This window comes from Ornithorhynchus anatinus, chromosome 2, assembly GCF_004115215.2.
Source record: "Ornithorhynchus anatinus isolate Pmale09 chromosome 2, mOrnAna1.pri.v4, whole genome shotgun sequence".
Taxonomy (NCBI): Eukaryota; Metazoa; Chordata; class Mammalia; order Monotremata; family Ornithorhynchidae; genus Ornithorhynchus; species Ornithorhynchus anatinus.
In genome coordinates this window covers 103,985,372-104,012,159 of record NC_041729.1, presented here as the reverse complement: position 1 = coordinate 104,012,159, position 26,788 = coordinate 103,985,372, and the positions used below count along the sequence as shown (strand labels likewise).

Genomic DNA, 26,788 nt, shown 5'->3' with positions numbered 1-26,788 from the left:
GAGTTACAATCTTTTCTAAGGGAGAGAGATAAAATCTGTTAAGAAAATCTGAGTGAAATACCAATGTCACTTAAGTTAACACTATTGAGTGCTTGTGTAACTCAATAATCCAAGGGAAGACTTTAATGCAGGACTGTACTGGAATCCTTAAACTCAGGCCCAGGATTCATTTCAGCCCTGGAGAGCATAAGAAAAAAAAACTTTCATTTTGAAAACTGTTAGAGAAGTCATCTTACCCTCAATTATTTTAGTAATAGCCCGGCTTGCTAATTAAGAACGCTAAAACTCTTATAGAATTTACCCTATTATTGTGGACTATTTAATTTGCAATCCCCTTCTATGGTGATAACACTTCAGGTGTCCATCTACTTCCCAGCAAGAACTATCCCCTGATGAGAAGTATTATTATGACCATTCGACAGCATAAGACAAGCCTATGAAGAGAATACCAGCATCACTCATTGAACGGAAGGGAAAATTGAATGAATGGGGAGATATGGAAACACAGCATAATTGTTAATAGGCAAACTACATGAGAGCAGGGACTTTGATATCTTTTATATCTTCTATATGGGGTCTAGCCTTCTTTGGGCCCTCAAACATTTGTGGTCAAACTTCATTCAGTCATATTTATTGAGTACTTACTGTGTGCAGAGCACTTCGCTAAGAGCTTGGGAAGGTTCACTTTAACAATAAACAGACCCATTCCCTGTCCACAACGAACTTCCAAGAGGGCCAAGCAAAAGGATGAGAGCCCTACTGAAGCCCTATTGAAAACTCACCTCCTCCAGGAGGCCTTCCAAGACTGAGCCCCTTTTCCTCTGCTCCTCCTCCCCTCCCCACTGCCCCAACTCCCTCCCTCTGCTCTGCCCCCCTCCCCGCCCCACAGCACTTGTGTATATATGTACATATTTATCATTCTATTTATTTTATGATGATGTGTATATATCTATAATTCTATTTTTTATATTGATGCTATTGATGTCTGTCTACTTGTTTTTGTTTTGATTTGTTGTCTGTCTCACCCCTTCTAGACTGTGAGCCCATTGTTGGGTAGGGATTGTCTCTATCTGTTGCCGAATTGTACACCACCATCATCAAATAGGTTTCTTTATACTGCCCAGTAGTATTGAGAAGCAGCCTGGTATAGTGGCTAGAGCATGGGTCTGGGAGTTGAAATGTCATGAGTTCTAATCCCAGATCTGCCATTTGTTTCTGTGTGACCTTGGGCAAGTCACTTCACTTCTCTGTCCTTCAGTTACCTCATCTGCAAAATGGGGCCTGAGACAGTGAGCCCCATGAGGGACAGGGACTGTGTCCAACTCAATTAGCTAGTATCCACCCCAGCACCTAGTACAGTGCCTGGCACAAAGTAAGTCCTTAACAAATACCATAATTATTATTGTCATTACTATTATTATTGAGTAGGCTGACCTAGCCCCCTGAAGTGGAGGATGGAGCCACTTTGTGATCGATGCAATCAATAAATAATAATAATAATAATAATTATGGTATTTAAGTGCTTACTATGTGACAGGCACCGTACTATTAACTGATTGATTGATGGACATGCACTGCAGGGATAGGCCAATCTGGTAACTTCAGCCCCAGAGAGGATCTTCTGACCTTAATTATTCTACTATGTCCCCTAACAAAGCAAATCAATTGGCTAATTGCTCCATTGTCCACTTCTTTTGGCCTCTGCCCACTGTCCACTTCTTTTGGCCCAGTCAATTAGCAATAGTCCATTTCAGATTGCTGTGGTTTCTCTAGTATTTCAATTATGCCCATATTTTCCTGGACCACAGATTTTGCACTTATCAACGATAACTTGGAAATGTTCATCTGTGTTAGGGAGCATTAGTTAGTTAGGGAACTAAGCGGGGGGGGGGGACCTAATTTGTCCTCTCATTAATTCATTCAATCATACTTATTGAGCAGAGCACTGTGTGCAGAGCTCTGTACTAAGTGCTTGGGAAAGTACAATACAGTAGTAAAGAGAAAAAATCCCTGCCCACAATGAGCTCAAGGTCTAGAGGAATTCGTAGTTTGCACAGCCCCTTGAGTGCTCTTTTCCCTGACAGTTGTGCTCCCACTGGGGCACTGTGAGCAACAGCTGAGTAATCAGAGAGGCATGCAGTATGCTGCAAAGTGTGCATAAAAGGTTTTTTACACGCAAAATCCATTCCAGCTGAAGGGACTGGAACGTAGTGCCACTGCCGGGCAATAGCTGCATGACCTGGCAATGACTACCACTACTACTACTACTACTGTGGAGGATGGTTCAAACGATGGCTCACTGGTGGTGCTGGTGAATTGGCTCAAGAATCTGGTTTGATCTTCTACATCTCACTGCCTCACAAATGGCCAAGCGCCCCTTCCATTTTATTGGCCTTCAATCTGGTATGGAGCTTGAAGCAGAGAAGTGGTATGGCCTAGCGGAAAGAGCACTGACCTGGGAGTCAAAGGAACTGGGCTCTAATTTCGGCTCCACCACTTGCCTGCTGTGTGACTTTGGGTAAGTCACTTCACTTCTTTGTGCCTCAGTTTTCTCATCTGCAAAATGGGGATTCAATACCTGTTCGCCCTCCTACTTACACTATGAGTCTGTATGGGAGATGGGCTGTGCCCAGCTTTGATTAATTGGTATTTATTTCAGCACTTAGAACAGTGCTTCACATATAGTAAGCACTTAAATATAATGATAGGAATTTGCTGACACCATATTGTTTCCATGACTCCAAAGGCAACTTCATCTTCATTTTGCTTTTCACCTTTTGGTCTCTCTGTGCATCATTAGGTCATTTACTCCTTAAAAAGTAGTGCTAGAGTTGTCCTTTGGTTTGAAGGTGAGAAGCAATGTGGCCTAGTAGAAAGAGCATGGGCCTGGAACTCAGAGGACCTGAGTTCTAATCCCCATTCCATCACTTGTCACAGAGTAAGCACTTAACATAGCATTAAAAAAAATGGTGAAGAGGCCAGAGATGACAATGCATCCATGTAGGTGTGTGTATGAGAGAATCTCTTGCACATTTTGCCCATGAGAAGTGGGAACTCTTGCCACTTGGCTGGATCACTGCTCAACCAGTAATGGTGAAGACATGTGTTTGACTTTTTTTCTTTTCATATTGAGATAGATGACAAACACCATGACCAGATACATCCTTTTAATATAGAATCAATACCCTTGATACCGGAAAATAAATACCTCAAAAAAGGTAGAGTAAAATCTCACAAAGCACTGCAATTGCACTCCATCCTTTAGTACCATTTATATTGTGGATCCTTAATGATTCCAGACTCTTTAGGTTACAAGGGACCTTAAAGAGGTGTACTTAGACTGTGAGCCCCGGGTGGGAGAAGGAATGTGTCTAACCTGATCAACTTGCTTAGAACAGTGCTTGACACCCATAGTAAACGTTTAACAAGTACCATAATGATAACCTTGTCAACTCATCTCTTTTTCCAAGGTGAGGTCAAATTTTTATGACAGTCAACTTGGTAAGACCTTTTCAACTAAACTAGATTGTTGACACATTTTTAAACCCCACTTTGTCTTTCTAGCCTGGTTAAGAGGCACACACACTAATTTGCTGTGAAGGATTTGTAATGAAGTGAACCTTAAACCACCTACAGTTGCTTATCAGGTTATTTGTTGATATTAAATGAGCCATCTTTCAAACAATTCAAAGCAAATGACAATTGTTTTAAACTTGTTCCTTTAAGGCCACAGACTTTAAAATCAGGGCAGTAAGAATTCTTCTGTGCAGTGCTTTCACAAAATGAAAGTAAGCACACCAAATACTGCCATAAATAAGCCTTCCATATGGTCAAAAAAGGAAAACAATACCGAAACCTGGGGCTATTAATTAAAAAAAATCAAATCATAGCTTAAAAATGAGTTAAGTCAAAAGGTCTACATTGTGCTTTGCAATGGATTAATTCCTTTTCACATCAGCAAATGGAATATTATGCAATTCAGGCTCCAAGAGCCAGGTCTAGTAGTCAGAGGACCTGGGTTCTAATCCCAGCTCTGCCACTTTTCAGCTGTGCGACCATGGGCAAGTCGTTTAACTTATCTGTGCCTCAGTTCCCTCAGCTGCAAAATGGGGATTCAATATCCATTCTCCCTCCTACTTAGTCTGTGGTCCCATGTGGGATCTGATTATCTTGCATCTACCCCAGCCCTTAGTAGAGTGCTTGGCACATAGTAAGAAGTTAACAAATACAATAATACACAAATACACAATTTTGTTAATGAATTGTACATCGCCTTGATTCTATTTAGTTGCCATTGTTTTTACGAGATATTCTTCCCCTTGACTCTATTTATTGCCATTGTTCTTGTCTGTCTGCCTCCCCCAATTAGACTGTAAGCCCGTCAAACGGCAGGGACTGTCTCTATCTGTTGCCGACTTGTTCATTCCAAGCGCTTAGTACAGTGTTCTGCACATAGTAAGCGCTCAATAAATACTATTGAATGAATGAATGAATTATAATTATTATTATTATCCCTTTTGGTTAGATGTAAAGGCTGTAGCTGCCAGTTTTCCTAGCCCATTTCCTTCTTCTCCACCCACAAAGAGATCCCACCATCTTCTTCACCACCAAGTCTCTCTTATCGCCAAGACGTTGATGGGAGCGTTGGGGGGTGGGGGATAGGTGCTAAGGAGAGAGGAGACCCAACATTGACATTCCCTCTATAAGAATTCCAGGATATCCTTTGCTATTCACCCATTTTCTTGGGCAGGGTTTCCATTCACATCCATACAAATATGTATAGCTTTAATACTGGCAATGTTATTGCACGTTGGTACAAATTATGAGGGAATCGGACTGGTTATGGGAGCAGCATTAACTGTTCAACCCAGTTTTCCCCAATACTGTTATTAGACTGGGACATGAGTTAGATTCATTCAATAGTATTTATTGAGCGCTTACTATGTGCAGAGCACTGTACTAAGCGCTTGGGATGAACAAGTCGGCAACAGATAGAGACAGTCCCTGCCGTTTGACGGGCTTACAGTCTAATCGGGGGAGACGGACAGACGAGAACAATGGTAATAAACAGCGTCAAGGGGTAGAACATCTCGTAAAAACAATGGCAACTAAATAGAATCAAGGCGATGTACAATTCATTAACAAAATAAATAGGGTAACGAAAATATATACAGTTGAGCGGACGAGTACAGTGCTGTGGGGATGGGAAGGGAGAGGTGGAGGAGCAGAGGGAAAAGGGGAAAATGAAATTAACCCTTCGGGACAATAGCCAAACTCTAAAAGTGGTCATTTAAAAACAGTACAGGTATTTTCCTCCCCAAATGTTCACTGTTTTGTTCCTAGTAACCTTGCCAGGCAGGGCTTTTCTAATTAAGTCTGAATTTGTGAAGTTGATCATTAATTGTTTCTCTTTCCCCAGCCTCCTTCCTTAAATTGTGAGCTCCTTGTTGAGGGCAGGGATTTTCAATAATGAATTTTCTTCTCAATACAATGCAGAATATTGCATTTCTGAACAAAGTCATTTCTCGACTGTTGATGATGATTTTTAAGATGGCCTCACCCATCTGTAATGTCTCTATAAAGTGCAAGCAGATGTAATTCGCTTAAACTCTCCACGAGAAGGAAAAGTGAAATATATTAATATGGTATATAAATACCCTTTCAAAATTATAAAGCTGTCTGGGACATTACGTACTTGATTTGAAAATGCTGTATGCTCACATATCCACATATCCTTGTTAAATTGTCCTGATTAGTCAAGCATCATTCAACCCATTGTGCTACCATTTTTCAGATAACACAAGATTACAAGTTATCTTTAGAAACCAGCCATATAAGAGATTTTAATAAAAGCAACTCCTACAGCGACAAGCTTGAATTGCAAAAAGCAACACATGGAAAATGGACTTGTTCCCAAGCAGATGACTTAAACAATGAAAAGCTTAGTTGAGGGGGCTTTAAATATGCTCTGCATTTTTTCTTCATTCAAAACATTCTCCTTTGTATAAAAACGACAGTTTTTCTGTTGCATAGGCCTAGGCAGAACAGTGTTTTTAGACTGAAAAAATGACCACAGAGTACTTATCCCCAGGATTAGAACAAACATGGGCAACTCCAGAAGTAGTCAGAGAATGCAAAGAATTTGCAGTATTGATTACAAATGCCTCCTTGGCTAGGAGCCCAAGGGATAGTGGGACCCTGCTTAACCAGAGAATCGCAAAAGGCAAAAAAGGCAATGTTCCAGTTTCTCACCAGGGCGGGAACCAAAATCACAATTCCTATCCAATACAGCAAAAGGAATGGTAATCATTAGCAAGTCAAGACTAGATTCTAAGCTTGTTAGGGGCAGGGAACGTATCTACCAAACCTGTTGTATTGAACTCTCTCAACCGCTTAGTACAGTGCTCTGCACATGGTAAGAGCTCAATAAATCCCACTGATGATGATTTAAAGGCAGTTATCACCAAGTCTGGGCAATCAGTCAATCAACAGCATTTAATGAGCACTTACTGGGTATAGAATGCTGTATTAGGCACTTGGGATAGTACAACACAGTATAGTTGGTAAAAATGTTCCCTTTAATTTATTCATTCAATCCCATTTACTGAGTGCTTACTATGTGCTTGGGAGTGTACAATATAACAATAAACTTACATTCTAGAAAGTAATGCTAGTAAATGTTTGTGCCTCTTGAGGGGAGTGTGGAGTGGATGGGTAGGATGTGTTGAGTCTTAAATCAGAAGTCATGGCTGCCGCTTAGCTGTTTTTATTTGAACTGCTGCCCTCTGATCTGTCCCTCCAATGCTGCAGTGCCCGGCTCCTGAATAGCTCCCTCTGCCCTGTTCCAAGAGCTAGCGCCTCCCTTCTTCTCTTCCGTCCTGCCTTAACAGGGCCGTGCAAAGGAAAGAAGTGGGGTGGGGGTGTGTGTCTAGAACAGTTCCCCAGGGCCTGGAAGCAACAGTGTGGGAGATAGAGGATAGTAAGAGGTCCCTGGAGCAGTGGCATTTTTCAGCATTTCATAAGTTGCTTAGTCGATTTGTGGATTTTTTCTGGTGCTTTTCATTTTTTCTCCATCCTTTTACTTCCTGCCTTTTGGCAGTTCCACCGTATGTTAAGCACTTTCGCCAGAAGTCAGCAGGAAAAATGAAAGGAGATAAAACTTGAATGTCAATTTATTCAGCAGCTCTGTTAAAAAGGTTTGGTGGGAGTACTAGCGGTAATAGTTTTTATTAAGCACTGACTGTAGAGCATTGGACTAAGCAATGGGAAAGAATGGACAGGTGGGAATTAGACAGGGTGGCTGTTCCTCGGGGGACTGTAGAAGAGATTACAAACTAACAGGAAAAGAGAAATCTGGAATTCCAACTACTGTACTTTATTTTATCTTTGTCTCCTTGATCATAGATAGTCCAAATTGGGCACATTCCCAATTTATGTATTTGAGGGCTACCAAGCCAGCAACTATTTTACTCAATTGCATTAATTAATATCGTTAGCCGAAGTAGAGCATTTGAAGCTACTGCCTCATAAACAAATGTCTTATGAGTTCCTGGCTCTGCCACTTGTTTGCTGCGAGACTTTGGGCAACTCACTTAACTTCTCTGTGCCTCAGTTATCTCATCTGTAAAATGGGGATTAGGTCTATGAGCCCCACAGGAGACAACCTGATCACCTTGTATCTATCCCAGTGCTTAGAACAGTGCTTGGTACATAGTAAGCACTTAAATACCATAATTATTATTTGAGATATGATCAAGGACTTTTTCTATCAAAAAAATTCTGAGAAACAGGAGCCAACTGTATCTTAGAAGAATGACTATTAACCTGCAGTCCATTAAGTATTTCTTGTAAAAAAGCTTCTACAAGGGAATTCCTAGATCCCTTTTGTTATTTCTACAAAATATTTTCCCAAACTAGTATTGACATTTATGGAGCCCTTTTAACAAAATAAAATACTTTAATTATAGGTTGGCTAATTCTCATCTGAATGGAAGTTCAGTGTTGGCAACATTATTTACATTGCAGTGGAAAAACTAAATGAAACAGCTTGCCCAAGGTCACAGAGCCTCCCAATGACAAAAGGAGAATAGGAAAGCTCTGCATTTTGCCCTTAAAATCATCACTAATAGTTAGGATTGTTTGAAGTTTTTTCTTCTTTGTTCCATTCACCTTCCACTAATCCATTCTGCAATACAAACTATCTGCATAAATAAATATTTGCAATTTAGGACAGAATTTAAAATTAAATGCACAGGCACACTGGCCCAAGGAGACAGGGAGGGATAGGAACTCTGGAAAGTTCCCCAGATCCAAGAGCTTTGTTGACTTACTCATTTGAAGAAATTACCTATCAACACTTTGGAAAAAAGGGTGGTTGGAGTTAGATTGGCTAAAACCTCAACATAACAATAGTTGAAAAGTAATGTTAACCACAATAACAGTTACATTTTTAAAGTAGTTACTATATGCCAGGCACCGTGCAAGATGCAATTTGATCAGAGCAGACACAGTCCCTGGCCCTCATGGACCTCATGGTGAGGGAGACTGTAAACTCGCTTTGGGCAGGGAATGTGTCCGTTTATTGTTCTACTATTCTCTCCCAAGGGCTTAATACAGTGCTTGGCAAACAGTAAGTGCTTAATAAATATGATTGAATGAATGAAAACAGGCATTTAATCCCCATTTTACAGATGAGAAAAACAAGCTAATTTGTTTATTTTGGTTTAACCAGCTCCTGGAAGTTCCCACAAAAACATAGAGCAGTTCAGCTTGCCATGGCAGCTGCCGCTGAAAGAGCAGGATTGCCAACTACTGTAAATTCACGGCAGTCCCTAAAGATGAGCTGAAATTGGTTATGTCTGTGAAGGCTATAAAAATATTTCAACACCTAATTACACTAAGGGGGTGGTGGGCTTCAGCATGCCACTGCTCTAGTCCTTTCGGCCATAGCTGCGGTGGGCACAGCTGGGTACATTTATGGGTGGTGGCAAGTCTGCCTGGCTACCCAGCCCAGGAATGATGTCATCAGGAGCGGGGAGAGTTGCAGAGGAGCAGTCAATTAGCTAAAAGCCTTGCAAACCCCTCAGCTAAAGCAAATTAGTGAAGTGAGCTAATTCTTTGTCTGGGAACCCCACCTGGGTAATGAGGGAGAATGGATGACCTGAGCACTTGGGGAAAGGGGTGTAGGTTATGAAAAAGAGGTAAAAAGGGAAAGACTAAAATGTGAGGACACTTGGGAAAAGGGGTATAAGTTATGAAAAAGAGGAAATGGGGGAAAGAGAGAAAGATGAGGTCACTTGGGTAAAGGGGTCTAAGTTATGAAAGAGAGGGAAAGAGGGAAAGACCAAAAGATGGGGCCACCTGGGGAACAGAGAAAGGCACACAATAAGGCCTTGATAAATGTGATTGGTTGATAGGGTAAAATCTTCAGCTGCCCACTAACTTGCTTAGGTGGTGGGGAAGAGCTGGGGAGTGGGACCCAACCTCTGTAAAAAGTGTTTAATAATCATCACTGACTGATTGGAGGGCCCAACTTTTTATTTATTTATTTATTTTTTTGGTACTTGTTAAGAGCTTACTATTTGCCAGGTGCTGTACTAAGCACTGAAGTAGGTAATAATTATGGTATTTGTTAAGCACTTACTATCTGCCAAGCACTGTTCTAAGCACTGGGGTAGACACAAGGTAATCAGTTTGTCCTATGTGGGGCTCACAGTCTTCATCCCATTTTACAGATGAGGTAACTAAGGCACAGAGAAGTTAAGTGACTTGCCCAAAGTCACACAACTGATAAGTAGCACAGCCGGGATTAGAATCATCAACCCGACTCCCAAGCCTGTGTTCTTTCCACTAAGCCACGCTGCTTCTCTATCATATTTATTGAGCCTTACTGGGTGCAGAGCATTGTTCCAGTGCTTGGGAGAGTACACTATAACAATATAATTGACACATTCCCAGCCCACAGCAAGCTTACAGTCTAGAGGAGGAGACAGACATTAATGTAAATAAATAAATTACAGATGTGTATATAAGTGCTGTGTGGCTGAGTGGGGTGGTGAATAAAGGGAGCAAATCAGGGCGATGCAGAGGGGAGTGAGAGAGAAGAAAATGAGGGCTTTGTCCTCTTGAAGGAGATATGTCCTCAGTAAGGCTTTGAAGGTGGGGAGAGTAATTGGCTGTGAGATATGAAGAGGGAGAGCGTTCCAGTCAGTCAGGCATTCAATCGTATTTATTGAGCACTTACTGTGTGCAGAGCACTGTACTAAGCTCTTGGGAAAGTACGATATAACAGTGTAACAACTCAGAGGCGGGAATGTAGGTGAGAGATTGGTGGCAGGATAGGCAAGGCTGAGGCACAGTGAGTAGGTTGGCATTAAAAGAGTGCAGTGTGAGGGATGGGTTATAGAAGGGGAGTAGCAAGATGAGGTAGGAGGGGGGCAAGGTGATTGAGTGTTTTAAAGCAAATAGTAAGGAGTTTGCTTGATGTGGAGGTGGAGGGGCAATCACTAGAATTTCTGGAGGAGTGGGGAAATATGGCCTGAACGTTTTTCTAGAAAAATGATAGGGGCAGCAGAGTGAAGCACAGACAGGAGTGGGGAGAGACAGGAAGCTGGGAGTTCAACAAAGAGGCCAATATGGTAATCAAAGATGGTTAGGATAGTAAGTGCTTGGATTAATGTGGTTGCAGTTTGGATGGAGAAGAAAGGGAGGATTTTAGCAATGTTCTGAAGGTTGAACTGACCAGATTTAGTGATAGTTTGAATGGGAGCGAGAGGAGTCAAAGATAACACCAAGTTTACGGGTTTGTGAGACAATAAGAATGGTGGTGCTGTCTACAGTGATGGGAAAGTGAAGGGGAGGACAGGGTTTGGGTGGGAAGGTACGGCGTTCTCTTTTGGACATGTGAAGTTTGAGGTGACAGCAGGACATTCAAGTACAGATGTCGAAGGCAGGGGGAAATGCGAGGCTGCAGAGAGGGAGAGAGATTAGCACTGCAGATGTAGATTTGGGAAACATCCACACAGAGGTTGTAGTTGAAGCCATGTGAATGAATGAGTTCTCCAAGGGAATGGGTGTAGATGGAGAATAAAGGGCACCCCAAACTGAATCTTGAGCGGGGAGGTGCTAGGGGGTGGGAGGCAGAGGAGGAGCCCTTGAAAGAGACTGAGAATGAGTGGTAGAGATAAGATAAGATAACCAGGAGAGGACAGTGTCAGGGAAACCAAGGTTTGATAATTTTCCAGGAGAAGGAGGCAGTTGACAGTGTGGAAGGCAGCTGAGAGGTCGAGGAGGATAGGTCATTGAATTTGGTGAGAAGGAGATCACTGGTGACCTTTGAAAGGGTGATTCTGTGGAATGAAGGGGGCAGAAACCAGATTGGAGGGGGTCAAGGAGAGAATTGGAAGAGAGGAATTTGAGACTCTCTCATTCACCCTACACATCCAATCCGTCACCAAGACCTGCAGGTCTCACCTTTATATCGCCAAGATCCGCCCTTTCCTCTCCACCCAAACGGCTATTTTAACTGGTACAGGTCCTCATAATATCCCAGCTGGATTACTGTGTCAGCCTTCTCTCTGATCTCCCTTCCTCCTGTCTCTCCCCACTCCAGTCTATTCTTCATTCCGCTGCCCGGCTCATCTTCCTGCAGAAACGTTCTGAGCATGTCACTCCCCTTCTTAAAAACCTCCAGTGGTTGCCTATCTAGAACCTCCGCATGAAACTAAAACTTTTCACTCTAGGCTTCAAGGCTGTCCATCCCCTTGCCCCCTCCTACTTCTCCTTCCTTCTCTCTTTCTACTGCCCACCCCGCATGCTCCGCTCCTCTGCCGCCCACCTCCTCACCATTCCCCATTCTTGCCTATCCCGTCTACCCCTGGCCCATGTCCTCCCGCTGTCCTGGAATGACCTCCCTCCTCACCTCTGCCAAACTAATTCTCTTCCCCTCTTCAAAGTCCTACTTAGAGCTCACCTCCTCCAAGAGGCCTTCCCTCCCAGACTGAGCTCCCCTTTTCCCTCTGCTCCCTCTACCCACCCTTCATCTCTCCCCAGATAACCCTCTTCTCCCCCCTTTCCCTCTGCTCCTCCCCTTCCCCTCAGCACTGTGCTAGTCCGCTCAATTGTATATATTTTTTATTACCTCATTTATTTTGTTAATGAGATGTACATCACCTTGATTCTATTTATTGCTATTGTTTTAATGAGATGTACATCCCCCTGATTCTATTTATTGCTATTGTTTTTGTCTGTCCGTCTCCCCCGATTAGACTGTAAGCCCGTCAATGGGCAGGGACTGTATCTGTTGCCGATTTGTACATTCCAAGCGCTTAGTACAGTGCTCTGCACATAGTAAGCGCTCAATAAATACTATTAAATGAATGAGACAGGGGTTGTAGACAACTCTCACAAGGAATTTGGAGAAGAATGGTAGGAAGAAGATGTGGAGATAACTGGAGGGAGTCTTAGGGTCAAGAGAGGGTTTTTTTTTAGGATAGAGGAGATGTGAGCATGTTGGAAAGCAGTAAGGAAGAAGCCATTGGAGAGTAAACAGTTGAAGATGGCAGTCAGGGAGTGAAGAAGGGAGAGGGCAAGTGCTTTGATAAGGTGCAAAGGGATGGGGAAAGAGACAGCAGCGTAGCTTAGTGGAAAGAGCGCAGCCTTGGGAGTCAGAGGACATGGGTTCTAAACCCGGCTCCACCACTTGTCTGCTGTGTGACCTGGGGCAAGTCCCTTAACTTGTCTGTGCCTCAGTTGCCTCATCTGTAAAATGGGGATTAAGACTGTGAGCCCCATGTGGAACAACCTGATTACCCTGTATCTATCCCAGAGTTTAGAACAGTGCTTGGCACCTAGTAAGTGCTTAATAAATACCATCTTTATTAATAATGATTATTGATTAATAAATCATTAATTGATTTACTGATGGTCACATCTGTAAGGATTTGTAAATTATTTCTGGAGGGAATTGTGATATGAAATTTGGTCCAAGGCCAAAGGGAATTTTGCAGTATTAGGATAGGTCATTTTCTACTGAGCACTATTAACCTTTTCCTAAATGCAGAGCCTAATCCTACAGGTGAGTAATTACAGGAGAGTAAATTAGACGTCCTAAGGAGATGGGGTTATTAAATTCCAAGCCACTAGGGAATCTCTTGGCACACTGGAATAGCAACTTTTTATGGGGATCAAATGGCCTGAAATAGACACCTGAAAACTTTGAGAAGAATGAATTAATCATCACAATTCAGTGAATTCTAGCTAGCTGGCAATTTCTTAATCAAGTTACCTACGCCTCACACAATTTCTATTTTATACATGATAGGTGACCCCACAAAGGCATTTCCTTGCCGCAATACAAGATTCTTCTGGCTGAACTTTGTGGGCAGGGAATGTGTCTGCCAATTCTGTTGTATCGAACTTTCCCAAGCTCTTAGTATAGTGTTCTGCACTTAGTAGACACTCAATAAATACCATTGATTGGTCCAACTACATATCATGTCTTAGAACCTGCATCCAGTGTGAGTGAAAGCTCCTTAAACCTCACAGTTTAATCCATGAATTGATCAATGGTATTTATTCAGCACTTACTGTGTGCAGAGTGCTGTATTAAGCATTGAGAGAGTACCGTATAGGAGAGTAGATGGACATGATCCTTGCCCACTAGGAGCTTCAGACTAGAGGGGGAGACATATGTTAAAATAAATTATGGATGGACATGTATGTAAGTGCTGTGAAGGTGGGGTGCAAATCAAAATGTTTTCAGGGGTACAGACCCAAGTGCAGAGATGACTAAGAAGGGAGGGAGAATAGTATTAGAACATCAGCAGTGTCACTAATCCCTTCCCCTTCTGTGCCATCCTGGCACTTGGATTTACCTCTTTTAGTCCCCCAACCCTCAGCCCCACGGCATTTATTTCCACGTCCGTAATTTATTTATATTAATGGCCATCTCCCTCTCTAGGCTGTAAGCTCCTTGTGGGTAGGAAGAACAACCTAACGAGGAACAACTCCGGTGAACAACACAGTCAAGTAGTTTAAGGCACTCTCCAAAGGCATTACGAGCAATATACAGAAGTAACTTTCACAACAAATACCTAAATTAAATGTAGTTATGATTTTGAAAATTCTGGAATGTGAATACCCCAAATCTTTTGGTAAGATTTCAAGATTTTGCTTTTCAGTAGAAAGCCTCAGGTCCTTCACCCCATCTAGTTCCACGTCATCTCGGCAACTGCAAGAAGTAGAAATCTGGATCCCGGTCAATTCTCTAGTGGCTGGAAGAAGCCCGGTCCCAAAGAAAGGAGTAAAATGGGTCTCTTTTAAATGGGTAAAGTGATTTATTTCCAGGAGCAATGACTTTTAAGAGTTTTTTTTCTGAAGTTTAGAATATTTGGGGTGGGGAACCGGGGAGTTGGGGGTGGGGAGTGGTCTTCAGTCTTGGTTCTGTTCACTACCCCAATTTTTGGAGAGAATGAAATGCTGTTGAACTTTTAAAAACACAAGCCAGCAAATTGCGACTAGAAGATTGCATAAAACATTCAGCCTACTGCATAATGGAATGAATGAGAAGGCGGCGATGCTGTGAAGTTTTTTAAAAAAAAGGCAACTTATAGATTGCATCTGGCACAGACTGAGCTGAAAGACAGGCAGCAAATTATTGTTCTTGGCTGATAGATGCAACCGAGACAGCTCTTCCCCAAAAATGCTGCAGGCTGAACAAAAACGTAAATTACTTTGCAGCTGGTTATTCTAAGTGATTGGACTTGAACTTTAAGGTCACACTGACCTTTGAAAACTGTTAAGCCCATTAATGGTGCTAGAAAATGACAAGACCTATAGTGATCCAAGGCCCACCTTAAAGACATATTCGATTAATTCAGAATAATAGGTTGCCTGCTTCAACTTCCCATCCATACCCACTGCTTCTCAGGTTCTCTATTACACATATATTTGCATGAAGAGCAGACTACCCATTGCTTTCCCAGTTTTGGGAATGCGTGACCTGAGTTGGAACTGCCAGACAGATCGATCTCAGGCATAGAGAGGGCACAAGCAGTGAGGTCTGGCTCCCTGCCCACATGGAATCTCTCCTTTCGGGGGGTGGAGAGGAAGACGCTATAAAGACAATGTCTCTGCCTTCTCTCATTTACTCAGTGGGAGCTGCCAGTGTGGCCCGGGACACTTAGCCCACCATCTCGCTGACCTCCCAACATCATGATTGACACTTCAGGGTTCCAGACCACTTCAGGGATCACATCACCAGGGTCAAATGATTGGGGAGCCCATGGTCAAGTAATTGGGGGAGTCCCAATATCAGCAGCCACAGGGCCCCTCTGCTCCCAACCACAGTTGCCCAAATTTTCAGTGTCTAGAGGTTCCATTTAATGCCTTAAGGTTCCTGGGATCCGGCACTGCTGGAGAGGAAAGGAGGCCATTTTCTTCCTGGGAGAATGCAGGGAAGAGCCAAAAGAGGAACAACCCACTAAACTTTGGGCTGTAATTGAAAAATAATAATGATGGCATTTGTTAAGCACTTACTATGTGCAAAGTACTGTTCTAAGTGCTGGGGAAGATACAAAGTGATGAGGTTGTCCCACGTGGGGCTCACAGTCTTAATGCCCATTTTACAGTTGAGGTAACTAAGGCACAGAGAAGTTAAGTGATTTGCCCAAAGTCACACAGTTGACAAGCGGTGGAGCCGGGATTTGAACCCATGACCTCTGACTCCCAAGCCCGTGCTCTTTCCACTGAGCCACGCTGCTTCTCGAAGTGCTCACAAGGTAATTGTATCTACCCCAGCACTTAGTACAATCCCCGGCACATAGTAAATTCTTAATAAATACCATAAAAAAGGTTCTGATGAAGAATACCTATGAGCACTAAATTTTCAAGCCACAGCACTTGTAATTTTTCATATACAACCCAAAAGAGATGACACTGTCCCAAATTCTGACCTCAAACAGAAATCCCAAACACTGGATTCAAAGCTCTCCACTAAATACCTTCTCTGATTCATTTTGAGCTCTTCCTTTGCTAGACCCTACCTCATCTCCCAGGCTAACCTGACAGCACTGCCTTTCTCCTGACTTTCCTGTCTCCCAACCATTGTGCATACTGGAACTCCCTCTTTCCTTGAACACTCTCAACCACATCCCTCCTGCTTTGAAAGTCTCCTAAATGAATACCTCCTCTGGGAAGTATTCCTTGATTAACCTCTACCTCCCTCATCAGGTCATCCCATTAACTATGCTTAGGACAGCAAACAGATGACTTTTGATAGCAGTGGCAACTATGATTTTCCTTTCATTCCCACTCTATGCAAATTGATTCTGTTTTTCTCCTTTAGATTGCAGGTTCCTTGAGGGCAGGGACCCTGTCTTTTAGTTTTTAATAAATATTCTCAAGCACCTCTAGACGACAAGCTCCTTGTGGGCAGGGAACATATCTGCCAAATCTGTTACATTGTGCTCTCCCAAGAGTTTAGAACAGTGCTCTGCATCCAGTAAGTGCTAAATAAATACAATCAATTGCTTAGAACAACCATCTGTACACCAGAGATAACCATGCTTTGACGAGAGGAAGTTAGACTGGAGGAGAGGACAGTCTGTCCACCCATCCACATGCCTGCTGTGTGACTTTGGGCAAGTCCCTTAACTTCTCTGGGCCTCAGTTTCTTCCTATGTAAAATGAGGGTTAAGATTGTGAGCCCTCTGTGGGACAGGGACTGTGTCCAACCTCATTAGATTATACTAACCCCAGCGCTTAGGAGAGTACCCGGCACATAGTAAGCTCTTAACGAATACCATAAAAAGATTCCGATGAAGAACATCCATGAGCAGTAAGTTATCAAGCTACAGCACCTCTACATTGTCACTTAACTTCTCTGTGCCTCAGTTACCTCATCTGTAAAATGGGGATTAAGACTGTGAGCCTCACGTGGGACAACCTGATTCCCCTGTGTCTACCCCAGTGCTTAGAACAGTGCTCTGCACATAGTAAGCGCTTAACAAATACCAACATTATTATTATTATTATTACCTGAGATAAGGGCTCTCTCTCTACACTTGCTCTCTATGGCAACCAGCAGAAAGGGAGGTCCATTTAAGTTGTCATAAATGATGACACTAAGCAATGAACAAAACACTCAGGAGGCATTGCTTACTCCAGTTCACCTGAGCTTCTGGAAATCTTCTATTCAAGAATTCAAGACCTTGATTCTCAGAATTCCCCCCGTACAAGGATGCACTCGAGGCTGCTGCCAGAACAATTAAGAAGGGAGAGGGTACTGTCTGACTGCAACAGCATCCCAGCTCTTGCCACCACCTCTCAGTCAGTTCACCATATTTACTGAGCATTTACTGTGTTCAGAGCACAGTACTAAGTGCTTGGGAGAGCACTATATCACAATATAAGTGACGCATTCCCTGCCCACAACGAACTTACAGTCTATAATAATAATGATGATGATGGTATTTGTTAAGCACTTACTATGTGCCAAGCACTGTTCTAAGCACTGGGCTAGATACAAGGTCACATGTGGGGCTCACAGTCTTAATCCCCATTTTACAGATGAGGTCACTGAGGCACGGAGAAGCCCTACTGAGAGCTCACCTCCTCATTCATTCATTCATTCAAGAGTATTTATTGAGTGCTTACTATGTGCACAGCACTGTACTAAGCACTTGGAATGTACAAATCAGCAACAGATAAAGACAGTCCCTGCCCATTGACAGGCTTACAGTCTAATTGGGGGAGACAGACAAAAAAAATAGCAATAAATAGAATCAAGGGGATGTACATCTTATTAACAAAGTAAATAGGGTAATAAAAATATATACAAATGAGTGGACAAGCACAGTGTTGAGGGGAGGGGAAGGGAGAGGGGGAGGAGCAGAGGGAAAGGGGGGGAAAAGGGGGCTTAGCTGAGGGGAGGTGGGGGAAGGGGGTAGAGAGGCAGCAGAGGGAGCAGAGGGAAACCTCCTCCAGGAGGCCTTCTCAGACTGAGCCCTCCCTTTCCCTCTACCCCTCCTCCCCTCCCCATTCCCCCTACTCCCTCCCTCTGCTCTTCCCTCTTCCCATCCCCACAGCACTTGTGCATACATGTACATATTATTTATTACTCTATTTTATTAATGATGCATATATATCTATGATTCTATTTATCTTGATGGTATTGATGCCTACTTGTTTTGTTTTGTTGTCTGTCTCCCCCGTTTAGACTGTGAGCCTGGTGTTGGGCAGGGACTGTCTCTATCTGTTGCCGAATTGTACATTCCAAGTGCTTAGTACACTGCTCTGCACACAGTAAGCGCTCAATAAATAAATAAATACGATTGAATGAAAGTTAAGTGACGTGCCAAAGTCACATAACTGACAAGTGGCAGAGCCGCGATTCTACTGGGAATTGTGACAGAGTTTAAGAGGAATAATACATAAGCTACTCCTCCCTGTTTCCACCTAGTTTTATGGCTCCAAAAATGTGAAGAAAGCAAGTAAGAAGTGCATCCTGCTTTCCCCACACTATTCGGACCTGGGAGTCAGAGGCCCTAGGTTCTAATTCCGGCTCCACCGCTCGCCTGTGTGACCTTGGACATGTTACTTCACTTCTCTGTGCCTTAGTTACCGCATCTGTAAAAGGGGGATTAAGACTGTCATCCTCATATGGGACATGGACTGTGTCCAACCTGATTAGCTTGCATCTAACCAGCGCTTGGTATACAGTATTAAACAAATACCATTAAAAAAAGTGTTTTGCCACAGATACACTTCTAGATCTCCCTGAAACACAGTAATGCTGACCTCTGCCTTATCTTCCCTAGACTGGGAGGTCTCATGTTCTAATTTTCTTTACTCTGGAATTTTTGCAGTGTTTATTTAAATGTGCTCGTGTATGTGTCCTTGGAAAACAATGGGCTTTATCTCCCTCTTTTCTAGTACTCCTCCTTCTCCTGTGGAAGTGCAAATGCACTAGGAAATGTGCCAGGCAAGGACAAGGAAAGGAAAGCAGGGGACCCTTTGGGCACAAATGGCAAAAGCAACATCTGAATAAAGAGTTCACTGAAGCTGTTTACAGGTTGAGAGGTTTTCACTAATGTTACTTAAAATGCTGAACTCCTGGGACAGAGAGAGCAAGAACCGAACATCTATTTAAAACACGGCTACAAAGGGTTGTCCAAAGGCACATCACTCCTGTCTTTCAAAGCTCAGGAACTGGTTCTTACTGGATGATGTATTGGAACTGACCACTGTTAAATTGTAAGCTCCCTCTGCTAATGGTGGGCACCTTCTGCTCCATTTCTAAAACAGTGCAAGACAACTTCGGGATACACCACACAGGGCACGGTATTTTTGAAAAAAAAATTCTTGAAGAAAATGTTTATTGGGTCTAGAATGTGCAGGGGGCAAACCTATCCTTGGGGCCTATGAATGTGTTAATAATAGTAGTATTTGCTAAGCACTTACTATGTGCAAAGCACTATACTAAATCCTGGGGTAGATACAAGGCAATCAGGTCCCACCTGGGGCTCAACGGCTAAGTAGGAGGGAGGACAGGTATTGAATTGTACTCTCCCAAATACTTGGTACAGTGCTCTGCACACAGTAAGTGCTCAATTAATTCATTTATTCAATCGTATTTATTGAGCACATACTGTGTGCAGAGCACTGTCCTAACCGCTTGGAAAGTACAATTCGGCAACAAATAGAGACAAACCCTACCCAACAATGGGCTCACAGTCTAATAAGACTGAATGAATATCTATGTTGCAGATGAGGGCACTGAGGCACAGAAAACTGAAGTGACTTGCCCAAGGTCACCTAGCAGATAAGCGGCAGAGTCAGGATGCCTCTGACTCCCAGGCCTGTGCTCTTTCCACTAGGTCACGCTGCTTCCTATTTATTGAGCCCTTGCGGTGTGCAGAGCACTGTAATAAGCACTTGTTAGTATTTTGTGCTCCAACACAAGTTAGTGGTAAAGTGTTGTGCTGATAGTGAACATTTCTGAAGCCAAATATTAGAACCCTCTTCCAGGAACCCTGATGCCAGTGCATTTACCCAACTGGCAGGAAGCTTTTCGGGCTTCCCAAACCCAAACCCAGTTCCTCTATCGCGCTACTCTCTCTCCCTCCCCTCGACTCCTCCTCACCCGTGGCGTCTTGGGGCAGCTCCCCGAATCCAGGCCGCCTGGTCACGAAGCCGAGCAGCCACACAGAGCCCTCGGAACTCCTAGGGAGCAACTGGCAAGTAATGGACTCTCTAGTCAACAGAAGATGCAATCCATAAATAATAATAATAGAAAATCACATTTGCCTGGTTTGAACCATTATTTCAATTCAATGCCAAAACAGGATAACAAGCTCACTGGTTTCATTCGTTACTACGAGGGGGTTGGCAAAGGAAACGTGACATTTTCGAGTTAGTAAGGAATATCTGGATTAAGTTATTTCAAGGGGGAGATAGTAGGATTTGTCTTAAACTTACATGTCGAACACTTGTTACCAGAGTGAATGCATGGCTAGTGTTTCATTCCAAATGCCTAAATTCTAAAGACGCTCTCAATTGAGAAGCAGCATGGCTTAGTGGATAGCGTATGGGCCTGGGAGTCAAAAGGATCTGGGTTCTAACGCCAGCTCTGCCACATGTCTACTGTGACCTTGGGCAAGTCACTTCACTTCTCTGGGCCTCGGTTACCTCATCTGGAAAATGGGGATTAAGACCATGAGTCCTATGCAGAACAGAGACTGTGTCCAACCCAATTACCTTGTATCTACCCCAGCGCTTAGAACAGTGCTTGGCACATAGTAAGCACATAACAAGTACCGTTATTATTAAGAACATTATTTTGTCAATCCAGGAAACTTGCCTTAAGCTCCCCCTAGACTGTAAGCTCACTGAGGTCATGCAACGTATCTACCAACTCTGTTGTACTCTCCCAATTACAATGCTTAGTACAATGCCCTGCACACAGTAAGCGCTCAAATACCACTGATGGATTGCTCTTTTTAGTCCCAGATCTCTTTACACCCCCAACTTTTAAATTTTTCCCAGAAAAATACTACTCCATTTCCCTTTCCTGGGGCATTCCTTGTCCAGAAGATGGAGCATCACAAGAGAAAAATCAAGCCACAGAGCAGAGAGCTACAGAGTTGGACCCTCCCTCCCTGGAGTCTAAACTTTACTCCATCTAGCATTTAATCAAATACATCACTATTGCATTTTATACCTGCTTCTCCTGTCTAAATTGCCAACTGCCCTGCTAGATTTTTTTTTGTACTTTACCACCTTTCTACCCTAATTCTTTATGTTCTCTCTGCTGTCATAATCCTCTTCCCTTTCTCAATCTCTTTTCTTGTATCTCTTTCCCTTTACTCCCATAATTTGCTCTTTCGTTCCTTTCTTCGCCAGTACCCTCTCACATCTTTTTCTTCTTCCTCCCCTTTTCATTAGGGGGAAGCATCTCCTTGCCCCCTCCCAGGCAAAATCCCAAAAGAGGAGTGGGAGTACGGAGTCAGAAACCACTGGTTATAGTCTAACTTGCTCAATCAGTGGCATTTGTTAAGCGTTTACTATGTCTCAAGCTCTGTTCTAAGTGTTGGGGTAGATACCAATCAATCAAGTTGGACACAGTCCTGGAACCACATGGGGCTCATAGTTTAAGTAGAAGGAAAAACAGGTTTTGAATCCTCAGATAAACTGAGGCCCAGAAAAGTAAAGTGCCTTGCACAAAGTCATACAGCAGACCCTTGTGCACTTGGGAAAAAACAGTTCAGTAGTGTTGGTAGATATGATCGCTGCTCTCAAGGAGCTTAGAGTTTGGTTCCCCTTTCATTCCTGGGGCATGGAAGTGTAACTCAGATGGGTGGAGAGGTGGGGGGCCTAGAGCATTAGAAGTCATTTTACTTGCAGCTGTTTACCATCAACAACATTTTGGAGCACCCACAGATGCCTGGGTCTGTGGAATAATCTACAGATGACTGATTTCCTGTTGAATTCTTCTATTTGGCAAAGCCCCTTCGGTTCATGCAACATCTCTCTCCCTCCTGCTTAGATAGTTTATTTTCTGTAAAAGGCCTTCTCAACTCTGCTAGGTCGGAAATAATTAGGGAGTAGATGGTCACCCAGCTCAGATGGAAAACATTTAACTGAACGATCCTAAAATAAGAGAGTTGGTTAATGATCGAGTCTTTAAAAGATGTGATTGAATAGTTAAAACGGATGCAGGTACAGTGTGAGTCATCTAATAGGTTTAGTTGGGATGAAGAATGACTCACCGAATTGGAAAAAAATTAAGTGAAAGATGTTTTGCACTCATTCCACCCAGATGTTTACGGGAAAAAAAAATACAACGATTTGATTGGTAGATCCTGTTAAATCTGGGGAAATGGGATAGTGTGGCGGGAGGGGTATTCTAAACTGAGTAGTTTTGGTGACAAACACCTCAACCACACAAGAGACTTTAAAAGGATGAGTTGAAAGCCAGGTGGTTCCGTTGGGCAAAAATGTTTTGCACCATTCCAACCGGACATGTACAGAAAAACCAAAACAAAAAACAAAAGCAGAAAGCGATCTGACCTATAGATCCTGTTAAATTCGGTGAAATGGGACAGTCGAGGCAGTCTTAACCAAAGTAGTTACCACGGCTAACAACACACTATCTGCACGAGTGGCTGAGTTGATGGTCCGGTGGTTGTGCTGGATCGCCGACCAGTCTCAGCCCCTGTGAAGGGGGGGCAGGGTGGGGAAGAGATGGGGCGGCTGCACCCCGCTTTGAGGATCCAGGTGAAGAAAAGTTGTAACTGTTTTCCCTAACTTTCGAATGGTGTAATCGTGGGACAGACACCTAGACTGTTGCCATCCTTTCCCGGAACCTCCATCTGGGTAAAACCGGCTGAGGTGTAGGTTGCCTGCACGGAGCATAGTCGGATGGAAAGATTTGGGGCAATCTGGCAGGGGCAAGGCAGGGTAAGGGGCTGCCCCGTGTCCCCTTGCCCCCCTCCACTGCCGAGGGCTGTAGGGGTCTGCAGGAGGAGCGGGGAAAGAGGCCTCGTAGCTGGCAGCAATGGAAGGAGAAGCAGCGTGGCTTAGTGGAAAGAGCACGGGTTTGGGAGTAATAATGCTGGTATTTGTTAAGCGCTTACTATGTGCAGAGCACTGTTCTAAGCGCTGAGGTAGATACAGGGTAATCAGGTTGTCCCACGTGAGGCTCACTGTTAATCCCCATTTTACAGATGAGGGAATTTAGGCCCAGAGAAGTTGTGACTTAATAATAATAATAATAATAATGTTGGTATTTGTTAAGTGCTTACTATGTGCAGAGCACTGTTCTAAGCGCTGGGGTAAACACAGGGGAATCAGGTTGTCCCACGTGGGGGTCACAGTCTTAATCCCCATTTTACAGATGAGGGAACTGAGGCACAGAGAAGTTAAGTGACTCGCCCACAGTCACACAGCTGACAAGTGGCAGAGCTGGTTTGCCCACAGTCACACAGCTGACAAGTGGCGGAGCCAGGATCAGAGGACATAGGTTCTAATCCCGGCTCCACCGCTTGCCTGCTGTGTGACCTTGGGCTTAATTTCTCTGTGCATCAGTTACTTTGTCTGCAAAATGGGGATTAAGACTGTGAGCCCGACTTGGGACAATCTGATTAGCTTGTATCTACCCGAGTGCTTAGAACAATGCTTGGCACATAGTAAACGCTTACCAGCTTGCATGAGCCTGGAAGTCAGAAGGTCATGGGTTCCAATCCCCACTCTGCCACTTATCTGCTGTGTGACTTTGGGTGAGTCACTTCACTTCTTGGGGCCCCAGTTCCCTCATCTGTAAAACGGGGATTAAAACTGTGAGCCCCACATGGGGTAAGAGACTGCATCCAACCTGATCTGCTTGTCTCCCCCCACAATGCTTAGTATAATGCCTGGAATGTAGCAAGTGCTTAATAGATACCAAAATTATTAATACTAACCCAGCTGCCCCACGTGTTTACTGTGTGACTTTGGGCAAGTCACTTCACTTCTCTGGGCCTCAGTTACCTCATCTGTAAAATGGGGATTGAGATTGTGAGCCCCATATGGGACAGGGACTGTGTTCAACCTGATTACTCTATCTCCATCCTAGTGCTTAGTACCGTGCCTGGCATATAATAAACACTTAAAAAAAATACCAAAATTATTATTACTGTTATCCTGGCTCTGCCACTTGTCTGCTGTATGACCTTGGGTAAGTCACTTCACTTCTCTGGGCCTCGGTTTCCTCATCTGTCAAATGGGATTGAGACTGTGAACCCCTCATAGGACAGTGACTGTGTCCCACTTGATTTGCTCGTAATAATAATATTAATGTTGGTACTTGTTAAGCGCTTGCTATGTGCAATCCACTCCAATGCTTAGTACAGTGCCTGGCACACAGTAAGCGCTGAAGCTGCGTGGCTTAATGGAAAGAGCACGGGCTTGGGAGTCAGAGGCCAAAGGTTCTAAACCCAGCTCCACTTTTCAATTGTATTTACTGAGTGCTTACTGGGTGCAGAGCACTGTATTAAGTGCTTGGAAAGTACAATTGGGCAACAGATGAGACAATCCCTTCCCAACAACCGGTTGTCAGCTGTGCAACTCTGTGCAAGCCACTTAACTTTTCCGTGCCTCAGTGACCTCATCTGTAAAATGGGGATGAAGACTGTGAGCCCCGTGTGGGACAACCTGATCACCTTGTACCTACCCCAGCGCTTAGACCAGTCCTTGGCACATAGTAAGTGCTGAAGAAATACCACCATTATTAAATATTCCAAAATGATGATAATGATGGTGAGCCCTAGAGTGCCAGCCCCTTGTTGGGTGGGCATCGTCTCTATCTCTTTCCAAGCGCTTAGGACAGTGCTCCGCACAGAGTAAGCACTCAGTAGAGAAGCAGTGTGGCCCAGTGTGGAAAGAGTCAGAGGTCATAGGTTCTAATCCCGTCTCCTCCACTAGAGAAGCAGCGTGGCTCAGTGGAAAGAGCCCGGGCTTGGGAGTCAGAGGCCATGGGTTTGAATCCTGGCTCTGCCACTTGTCGGCTGGGTGACTGTGGGCAAGTCACTTCACTTCTCTGTGCCTCAGTTACCTCATCTGTAAAATGGGGATTAAGACTGTGACCCCCACGTGGGACAACCTGATTCCCCTGTGTTTACCCCAGCGCTTAGAACAGTGCTCTGCACATAGTAAGCGCTTAACAAATACCAACATTATTATTATTATTGTCAGCTGTGTGACTGTGGGCAAGTCACTTAACTGCTCTGTGCCTCAGTTTCCTCATCTGTAAAATGGGGATTAAGACTGTGAGCCTCACGTGGGACAACTGATTACCTTGTATCGACCGCAGCGCTTAGAACAGTGCTCTGCACCTAGTAAGTGCTTAACAAATACCAACATTATTATTATTATTGTCAGCTGTGTGACTGTGGGCAAGTCACTTAACTGCTCTGTGCCTCAGTTTCCTCATCTGTAAAATGGGGACTAAGACTGTGAGCCCCACTGGGACAACCTGATCACTTTGCATCCCCCCCCCCCCGCAGCGCTTGGCACAGTGCTTGGCACATAGCAAGTGCTTAACAAATACCATTATTATTATTAAACAGGAGTGAATGAAATGAAAGTCCGCTGGCCGGAGGTGGCGGTTGCTGGGTCGGCTCCTACCTTGGTGAGCTGGGCAATTTTCTTGCTCATCTTCAGGTGGAGGTCGTGGCTGTAGTCCAGGCTGGGCCCTGGGGGCGAAGGCGGGAATTTGGGGGGCCCCGCCCCGGGATAGAAATGCTGCTGCTGCTGCTGCTGCCAGCTCATGCCCGGGGTTGCCATCCTCCCTGCAGTTGCCCAACCCCGGGGGTGGCGGGGGGTCACCTACCCCTTGCTCGCCGCCGCCCCCTGCAGGTCGGGTCGGGCCGCCCCCCGTCCGCCCGCTGCCTCCCTGCGCCCCCTGGTGGCCGTCGCCGTCCGTGCTCCGCTTCCTTACGCCCCCTGGTGGCGGCCACCGCCCCCTGCAGGCCGGGTCGGGACACAGCCCTTCCGCCCGCCGCCTCCCTGCGCCCCCTGGTGGCGGCGGCCGCCGCCCCGCTCGCCGCCGCCGCCCCCTGCAGGCCGGGCCGGGACACAGCCGGCCGGCGCACCGCCTCCTCTGCGCCCCCTGGTGGCGGCGGCGGCGGCCCCCGAGGGCCCCGGTCCCGGCCCGACCCCGCGGCTCGGCTACTTCTCAGGGCGTCCGGGGTCGGGGTCGGGGCGGCGGGGAGTCTCCGTTACTAAGACGCCCGACCCGCTCGGAGGACGCGGTGACAGCCACGTCATTTCCCGCGCCCCAACTCCCGCCCCCCGACTCCCGCTCCTCCAATCCGCGTCCTCGGGTCGGCGCGGGGGGCGGGGCCAGCCGAGCCGCGGGGAGCCTCCCCCTCCCCCACCCCGCACCCAGCCCCCGGCAACCTCCTCCAACCAAACCCGCCCCCCCCAACCCCGCCCGTCTCCCTCCCTCCTTCCCTCCCTCCTGCTGCCCCCTGCTGGACACTGCTGCCTCCCGCTGCTACCCCCTGCGGCCCTCGGCTGCCCCCTGCTGGTCCCCGCTGCTACCCCCCCACTGTCCTCTGCTGCCCCCTGTTGGCCCCCGCTGTCCCTCTGCTGCCCCCCCGCGCCCCTTTAACATCCTCCTCTGCCCTCTGCTGCCCCCTGCTGGCCCCCACTGGCCCTGTGCTGGCCCCTGCTGCCCCCTCGCGCCCCTTTAACATCCTCCTCTGCCCTCTGCTGCCCCCTGCTGGCCCCCACTGGCCCCCCGCTGCTA

At 45.1% G+C, this 26,788-nt stretch overlaps 1 protein-coding gene across 5 annotated transcripts in view; it reads right to left on the bottom strand.

The window, feature by feature from the left end:
- The window catches only part of FAM184A (family with sequence similarity 184 member A), a 114,761-nt gene extending 88,723 nt beyond the window's left edge, over window positions 1-26,038 (bottom strand). For 3 of the 5 annotated variants that reach the window (XM_029057536.2, XM_029057539.2, XM_029057540.2), the window contains exon 1: window positions 25,663-26,037. In XM_029057536.2, coding sequence (XP_028913369.1) covers window positions 25,663-25,821 — 159 coding nt within the window. In that variant the 5' untranslated portion in view covers window positions 25,822-26,037. Of the gene's footprint in view, window positions 1-25,662 lie in introns of all 5 variants that reach the window. The other 2 variants (XM_029057538.2, XM_029057537.2) reach the window with 2 other exon arrangements.
- Window positions 26,039-26,788: the final 750 nt, after the last annotated feature.